Genomic DNA, 8,662 nt, shown 5'->3' with positions numbered 1-8,662 from the left:
AAGTCTTGGCTTTCAGAATATTAAACTTGTTTCGGCAAATTCAGATGATAAATACAACTTTGAAGCACACATAAACGGAAAAACACACACACACACTCGCGAGCTTCCCCCAGACCAGTAATCCAAACAAAAATATCTTCCCTCCGTACTACTTTGATCATTTGCTAATAACCAATCAGATCGATGGATTCCAGAGAAGAGGAAACTTTGAAGCCCTTTTCTCAAAATGATGACTCGGTGACGGTCATTATATAATGTGACATATTTCGCTTCATATTTGGAGAAAACAAATCCTGATATCATTAGAAAGCTAGGAATCTCCTCTTTCCAACAGTGTATACAACTCAAAATGTGTCTTTGGGTCAATGCGACTGATTTCGATGGAGCAGGTCACATATATGATATAAAAAACAACATATACCATGATAGAAGATTCTTTTGAGCTAGAATAAATAAGGGTATAGGTTTATGTACAAAGTTATGCAACTGAAGTCATACAATATTGGAAACAAATGCTTATGTAACAAGTTAATGTTACTGCTGATAAGTGTAATTCAAACCAGTTACAAAAAAAATAAGAGTTTTTAATACTTAGAAATTAAATGTAGCTACTTACTACTTCTATGCTTTAGCCTATATGTTTTTGTATCATTCCTTCCGGTATGATGTTAGAACATTTTTAGTAATTTGATGGGTAAGATGTTTAATTTGATACTTAAAAAGACTCTTTTAAGACAGTTTGCCTTTATTGTGTTCATTTCGTTATTTTTTATTTTTATTTTTTTTAAATCATCCTCAGGTCTGGACTATCTTTTATTTATTTATTTTGTTTAAAGATTGTGCCTCTGCCCAGCTCACCTTGACATAGCAGTAATAGTGGCCAGCGTGACAACTGTAGCCGGAGTGCACCAGCACCGCGTAGAGGCCGTACATCACAGGGTCGCCTGAGCTCTGAGACATGTAGGGGCGGATGTTCAGGAACTCTGGGTACCCAACATCCTGGGAGGGGAAAACAAAACTGAAATATGAGATCACTGAGAAATTAAAAACAGCCATTTTGAAAACAGCCAATAGTGTGAAAATGCACCTTTGTTATTTTCCCGCCGCTGAAGTTGGCAAACCTCTTCAGAGAAACGGTCAGCACGTTAGATGGTCGATGGATTGTGAAGCGCTTGGTCGCCGGAACCTTCTTTTTGCACCTGGAGAGAAACAATGAAAGTCATGACTCAGAAAGGTTATATGATAAATGATATCGTTTTACTAACTTCTGCAGAATCCATAAGGGCACTTACTTGGCACACATGTAGGCATTCTCTCCACATAGTACGTCTGGTTTAACAAACAGTTCAAGGGCACGAACAATGTTTGCTGCTTGCTGAAAGAAATAACCCACAGAGATACACGGTGTTAAAGAGTGAAGTTTATACAATTAAGAAATAATTTCCGTGGAAATAAAAGGTTAAATAATAATATCTTGTTTACCATACCCGAATCTCTACAGCGATGTCCAGGTAAGGGTCATACGTGTCGGACACACTTTTACAAATAGAGCATTTCACTGAAAGACAATTAAAAAACAAAATGTGACTATTAGGGTCGGTTCAGAAGAAATCGATGTTAATAATATTAATATTTCACTAATATTTACATTTCAAGTACTGTATATCCTACAATTTAACATGTTGCTGCCTAATTGCTGATACATTTCCATATTTTACAAACTAATGTATAAACTGAAAATATAAAAAATATTGAATATCTGAAAATTGGAGAGTTGAGAGACATGCTGCTTAACTTATACTTTAACATTTCAAATGCAAACTATGAAAGGAAATATACTAGTCCTTATGCAAACAGCATTCTTTGAAAGTGTAACTACACATTAAGTCAGTCTATTTAATATGTTGCTGATGTGATTTCTTTAAAAAAGTAAGAATACTTGTAATCTTATTTTGCTCCGTCAGTAGTTACAACAAAAAAAAAAAATCTTAATAACTTTTATTAACCACCAATTGTTTGGTTTAGTAATATGGGTGTGTTAATATTGTTAAAAAACATCTTTAAGTTTTTCGTACAAACCACAGTCTGCCTTTGACTTTGGATCAGCATGTGTCAACTCAGCATAAAAGGGAATTGAACTACATCAAGCGGTTTTAGCATTATAGATTTAGTTGACATGTCTTTAGTCAGCTGGGTAATGAATCAATACACAAAACAGAAGAATCAAATGTCAAATTAATAATGAGTAAACAGTTCTATAGGCGATATTTGTTGCCTTTCTTTCTTCGAAAAAAAAGCCAATACCTCTTGATCTGAGGTAACCTCCAAAGATCTGGTGGACCAGGGTTGTGGCCTGGGTCTGCCTGTCGAGCCTAAAGACAGGAAGAGAAACTGGTCAGAACTCGACAGTGAGCTTTGCTACCGGGTCTAGCTTCACTAAGAGGCCCAGTAAAACATACACACTTGTAACACTTTAAAGAAATCATTGTAAAGCCTTACTTGGGGTAGCCATTGAGACAGGCTTTCTGCATGGCGTCGATGGTGTACCGCAAAAATTCGTGAGCATCCTCTTGGCTTCCAAAGCGAAAATGTCTGGCAATTTCTGTGGGAGACAAAAGAAAATGTAAGCTTTGTGCTAATTAAAGTTTCCCAACCCTGAATGCATTAACAAAATGAGGACAATTAATCAAGTTTTAGCCACATCACTTCCTGAAAAGGGAGAATTTAGAGTAGATGTTGCAATATCTTTAACGGGCAAGTAATCACCACTGCTTTAGGCGGATTAACCGTGGCTTTACTTTGAATAAAAGCTGAGCCGAGTGCACATAAGTGTTCATTGCATAAATCTTAAATATGTATGGCCTACATTTTTCATACAATTCACAGAAAATGATGACACCAAAAGGACAGCAGAGCAGCTAGAGGAAACATCAACAATCTTTAAGTCAGCCGACATAGTCTAAAAATACGTTTCTGCAAAACAACAAACGGGCTTAATAAATGATGAGCTGTAATTCATAACTTCCTGTCAGTATTAAAAGGATGCAAAAAGGCGCAAACAAACTTGTGTTGCTTTTTAAATGATGGCCACTAGACGGCCATTATTTCTATAACTGTTTACATTTTTTTTTTCACGATATTTACGCAAAGTTGTGAAGCAAATTATAGAGTAGTAATCAATGTAGATTATTTATTTAACATGTTGTAAAGCTTAGAGTACACTCTACTGGCAACTGACAGTTACTATAATAAAAGGTTAGTTCCTTATGCATCTCAGACATGCAGTAAAATGACCGTGACCTCATAAGCAGCTTACGACCTCAGCAGACTGACATCTCATCTAAAAGCCTCACATTAGAGATAATGTACTGTTATTTCCTAATGGAAAAGCGCCTTAAGAACGATGTGGTCATCACCGCATTCCTGGCATAGCATCGCTGTGCATTTATGGCATTGAGTCACCTCTGAGTGGGAAAGAGGAATAAGACACCATGCTCTAATGACCCGTTCAGGGCGATGCTCGTAGAGGGGGGGGAAACAACATCTAGAATATATGGGCATATGATTAGCTGGTTATGGTTTGATTCAGGTTGAGAGGCAGTAACTGTGAGATTCAGTATCAGTAAGCTCTTTTGATTTTAGCATGATGACATTGCACTGTATTTGTATTTTTTTTTTGGGGGGGGGAGGGGGAAGGGTCGTACAGAGCAGGGGGCACAGATGTGGAAATGTCCCTGTATGCATTTACATTGTTCTAGCTGTAAAGGGATGGCCACCAGCTAGATGCATGTGAAAGGGAGACCATGAAGACACAGAGTACATCTCAGAGTTCTGTTTAAAAAGGAGTGAAAATGGTGGACTGCACATTTTTGTGCTAAAGCTGCTCCTCTCAGCCTGCAGTCACAAGGAGACAGAGAGGGCATTGGGGAGGGAGGGGGTGACGGGGGAGGGAGAGGTGGAAAAAGAGGCGCAGGAGGTGGAGACATGATTGCAGCAGCACATAAGGAAGTAGCAGGCAGGTAGGGAGGGAGGCAGGCTTTTGTGAGACAGCAGCACAGCACATCACCATGTCAAGGTGCAACTCACACCTCATCTCGTCTCTACATGGTGTTCATTCACAGCCGGCTCTCTCACCGCTCTGCACTGCAGAGCCTGGCTGTCACATGGGACGCTGTGGCCAGTGTTGCGTCACCTCGCCTCGAGCAGTTTTAAAGAGGAATTCAGGTGTCACTCCTGACCTACATTGATCCTAGCGAGCTCAGAAACAATCACAGGGTGTTGACGGACGCTGGGGGTTTACTTACTTTTCAGGTCTCTGATGAAGGAGACGGGCTTGATGGCATTGCCTGTGTTGGCAAAGGCTTGAATGATATGGTTCTGCATTATACAGATCATACAAAAGCCTGGCTGGTGACCTACAACAAAGATAGAAACAAAGAAAATCAGAGTCACTCACAAAAGTACAGGAATGTGTTATGTGAGGTCTTTATCAAGGTGGTTGACCCTCATAACATATGGGCTCATTAAATGGTCAAGTTTTACAAGCTTTGTTTGGTATGTTAATGCCTTAGTCACCTGTAATAGCAAAACATTAAGTCTGAAGTCAGTAATTCATAGTCCGCTGAATGTTTCACCGCAAGAATTAAACTTGTGGGCTTAAATATAATGGTGGGAAAGCTGGGAGTTTGGCAGAATTAAAGAGAATGACTTAAAGACTTACAGGCACGGCTGTGCTCCTTTGAGAGTAAGTAGTTGGCAAGTGGCGGGGTGTAGGTGAGACACTGCACTGTGGAGTTGAGGAAGCAGGTGTTTCCCAGGTTGTGGAGACCGGCTCCCACCCTGTACACACGCTCCCATTTAAGGGTGAGCTTACTCCCTGGAAAGAGCATCTTCTGTGGGGCAGAGATCCCGTCGCTCTGGCCCCCACCTGAGTTCTCTGAGACTGGAGAAGAAGTGCAGTCAATGCCTTGTCATTTTCTTTTGTGTTCACTTTTATAGCCAAAAAAATGTCAAACTATCTAAATGTTAGAGTTCAATTGGATAGCTTACCTTGCCTCTTTATCGAGGCCGGCTCTGAGGCCTTCTGGCCCGTAGCGCCCTCGTTGCGGGGATTGAGGATAACATACTTGTTCTTCAGGCTGTCCAGTTGATATGAGAAACCCTTGCTGGCAGGCTCAAACTCGATCTTCTGCAAGAGGACCTTCTTGGCAGAAGAGGCCAACAGTTTGTTGAGGTCCCCCTCATCCCCCGTCTCCTTTCGACCAGGCTTTAACGCCTCTTTGAGTTTATCCACTATCGGCATTGTTGGAACATCACTGCAGAGAAAGTTGGATGTCATAAATTGTTCACAAAATCACTTCAATAGGCCCACATAAAACTAAACAAAAATAACAACACTCATTTCTTATAGGGATCAATCAAACGTCTTATTGGATCTACATCAAAGCACCTTGATTGTCTTTTACATTGTCAATGTTTTGGGACTTTAAACTGTCATTGTGGGAGTGTTAATGGCCTTTTGAGCTGAACAGGGCCTTAAGTAAACCTTCAGCTGATCAAATAAATGTTGAATTTATCTCTCAGATAATCACGTAAGTGCCCAATAACACACTCTCCAGGCCACATATCCTGACGTAGCTCCACAACAAATATAAGGACTGAATGCATCTGAGAAGCCAGCTGGGACTTGGCAGCTGTCCCCACAGTTATGCAACACAGCAGACGTTGGTACGGAGGGTGGCGGAGAGTGTATGGGAAGGGAGAGGACAAGCATGAGAGCACAAGCATGAGAGCACAAGCAAGAGAGCACAAGAATAAGAGCACATGAGGTGTAAACAGTTGCTGTTAGCTGCCATTTATAAAGCCTGCATCAATGCTTTATTGTTATCTTCCACCAATTGGCATGTTTTCTTCAGTATATCTGCTCATCATGGAGACTATCAATCGTATGACAAAGAACATTTGCATTCGTCTTATATTTCAGGGGTAATACAAAATACTGTCTGCAAGACACAGCTCAGTGATTGACTACTGGAGTGTTAAAAAGGCAGAAGGCAGGCAAAATATGTTTAATGCTGACCGAGGGGCATTCAGTATCCTCCTGCTCCAAACACAACAAATCCTCCTTCAGAAGGGAAAGCATTACATCATGTTACAGTTTGACACTAACACCAAAGGCATGGAGCATCACGATCATCGTGCTCATCGGAGTGGGCATTGACGTCATGAAGAGGGAAGGAGGGCTGAACATGCATTATATGCACAAGGGCACACTGACCTTCACGTGCGGGTGATACTGATACAACTAAAAAAGCGGCAAAGCCCACAGGGACTCGACTACCTGCAGCGATGCAACTGCAAGACCAGGCGCCAGTGCAGATACACTGACCACAACACAGGTGTATAAGGTGGCAGAATATGTTTTTGTTTCATCACACTGCACCATTAAATTGGTCAGATAGTTTGGCACTGTCTAGTGGCCTGGACTGACCACTTAATCCACATGTGAATACTGCCACCAATAATGATGCCAAAGCCCCATATGTACCAACAATACTGACAAGGGTTCTTCATTCAATACTCTCTACTTACACTATTTCAAGCAACTGCAGATGAGATGCAATTCCTTAATATGAACATGGAAACAAGTGGCCTCTAATGACTTATATGCTGGCTATAAAAATATATACCTGCTTGTCTTATATTTAAGAAGCACTTCTCATACTGACATGCTTAGAGACATCATTGGAGTTGTCAATATTTTTTAATCGGATGAAATACATTAGTAATGCAATCACAGGGCAAATAACAGCAACACATATATTTGTTTCTAGGTTTCTGAAAGCACACTAGTGCATTATATTAGGACCAACACATACAAAAGATTAGAACAATTTAAATCAACAAAGTGGCCTTGACGTGACCAACACGACTGACTGAATTGTTTCGAAATGTTTATTTTAGGGAAACTTTTATAGAGCTCAAATCAACTGCAATCTCTGAACCGTGCGATAATATGGCAAAAATCTATTTAGTTACAGCGGCATTTGAAAAACTGTAATTAAAGTTAAAATGTTTAGTCAAATACTTTATTAGATTATGAACTCAACGACGAGAATGCTGGTTCAAACTTCTCAAATAGTAGGAAAATGTGTTTCAAAATTGTTGCCACATGAAAACAAAACGCAAATTAAAATGGACTTAATACTGATGTCAACATGTTCAATTATGTTATATGTAGGTCATAGAGAAGTTCACCTGGATAACTAATATGTAATTACTTCAATTGCTCCTGTCACTCACGACTGATAAAAGCACATGTAAATAACTCAATTACACATGTGCACGTTTTAAGATGCACCATTTGCACATATTCAGACAGTACTATTACGGTTATTGTATTTTTTTCGTCCAGTTATTTCATTATGCCAATAGTGTTGCTGACAAGAATAAAGCTGCTGGACATGTTCATGTTTAAATGAAACAACTATTTATAGTAACCACTAAGCACCTCAAATCACACTAACCCACTCGTGGATGTAATGCGAACGAGGGATTTTTTTTTTATCGAGCACCTGAAGGCAGCACAGCTACTGCTGTCACTTCTGAAATCCCTTTGCTCCTACGGCCCGTCCACACAGCGGAGTGCGTTGAAAGCTTCAGCATTCACTTTGAATGGGGTGATTAGCTACCTAACTGTCTGACTTTTCAGTTCTTCTGGTTCGTCATTGCCTCCACTAACCGGGCAGCCTCAGCACTCCAGCTGAAGTCAACTCATCATAGCCTAAATGCTAAGTTGCTAACATCGACCACAGCTAAATGGTAATTTCGACCTAAACAGTCTTAAGACAACCCCTCGTCGTTACTTCGATATATAACTATGTGATTCTATGTTTAAGTATTGGTCATTTCTAACTGCCTGCTTTATCGTCTTCTGCCTATTTACTTTAGAGTAGCAGCAGGAAATTAGCCAGCGAGCTAACTTAACGTGGCGAGAGCCTCCCTCAATGTGGGTTAGCATCTCAGCGTCCAGGTGGCTAACAATACCCAACAACCAGACAGCGTGTTAATCTTATTCATAATGGACAAATATGATAACCCGTATTACGGTTTTCTAAAGGACGATGGTTTACTATTTACCTTTCAGTTCAATCGTCCAAAATCGTTAACAGTAGAGCGGTCTGCTTCCTCGGCTGTAGCTTTTGGGTCTGGTATTTTCGCCCATGCTGCATTATCAGAGGGCTGCGACAACAATGATTGACAGGGATGAAAGGCCAATCGGAGAATAGTTCACACCATAGCTGAAAGGCTCAGCCAATCAGCGCTAAAACATCCCTCGATTATATGCTGTAGTCTCGAATCACTGAAGCTGCCTCTCGAATACATTAAAATCCCTCCAGGAAAGAAGTCGTTTCCCTTGTGTACATTTCCTTTGCTACATGGTTTGACCACATATTTAATTGTCGTAAAATATCATCATATTTCATCACGGTACACAGATTTGTAATGTAAATAATATATCCAACACTAATCGCGTTATATTAATCTCTTATATACATACAAGGGTATTATATCAGATAAATAGCTTCTCATTGTGAACAGGCTCGTGAAGGAATGTCTGTGAATGTCATATTTGGTCTTCTCCACTAAGCGGCAGCAGATT

At 40.3% G+C, this 8,662-nt stretch overlaps 1 protein-coding gene across 1 annotated transcript; it reads right to left on the bottom strand.

Moving 5' to 3' along the window:
• Nucleotides 1-843: 843 nt before the first annotated feature.
• On the bottom strand, nucleotides 844-8,233 carry LOC104948677 (ubiquitin carboxyl-terminal hydrolase 36-like; the record flags this gene model as incomplete). The annotated part of the gene is made up of 10 exons (XM_010774898.1): nucleotides 8,140-8,233; nucleotides 5,050-5,315; nucleotides 4,721-4,942; nucleotides 4,305-4,415; nucleotides 2,500-2,602; nucleotides 2,305-2,372; nucleotides 1,488-1,558; nucleotides 1,293-1,375; nucleotides 1,088-1,199; nucleotides 844-999 (listed from the first exon to the last, which is right to left on the bottom strand). Coding segments are annotated over exons 2-10 (1,179 nt in total), but the record flags the coding sequence as incomplete, so codon positions are not given.
• Between the last annotated feature and the right edge of the window lie 429 nt (nucleotides 8,234-8,662).

Source organism: Notothenia coriiceps, unplaced genomic scaffold (genome assembly GCF_000735185.1).
Source record: "Notothenia coriiceps isolate Sejong01 unplaced genomic scaffold, NC01 NC01_scaffold00014841, whole genome shotgun sequence".
Taxonomy (NCBI): Eukaryota; Metazoa; Chordata; class Actinopteri; order Perciformes; family Nototheniidae; genus Notothenia; species Notothenia coriiceps.
Note: the sequence above shows the minus strand (reverse complement) of the source record. Positions and strands in the feature narration are given on the sequence as shown.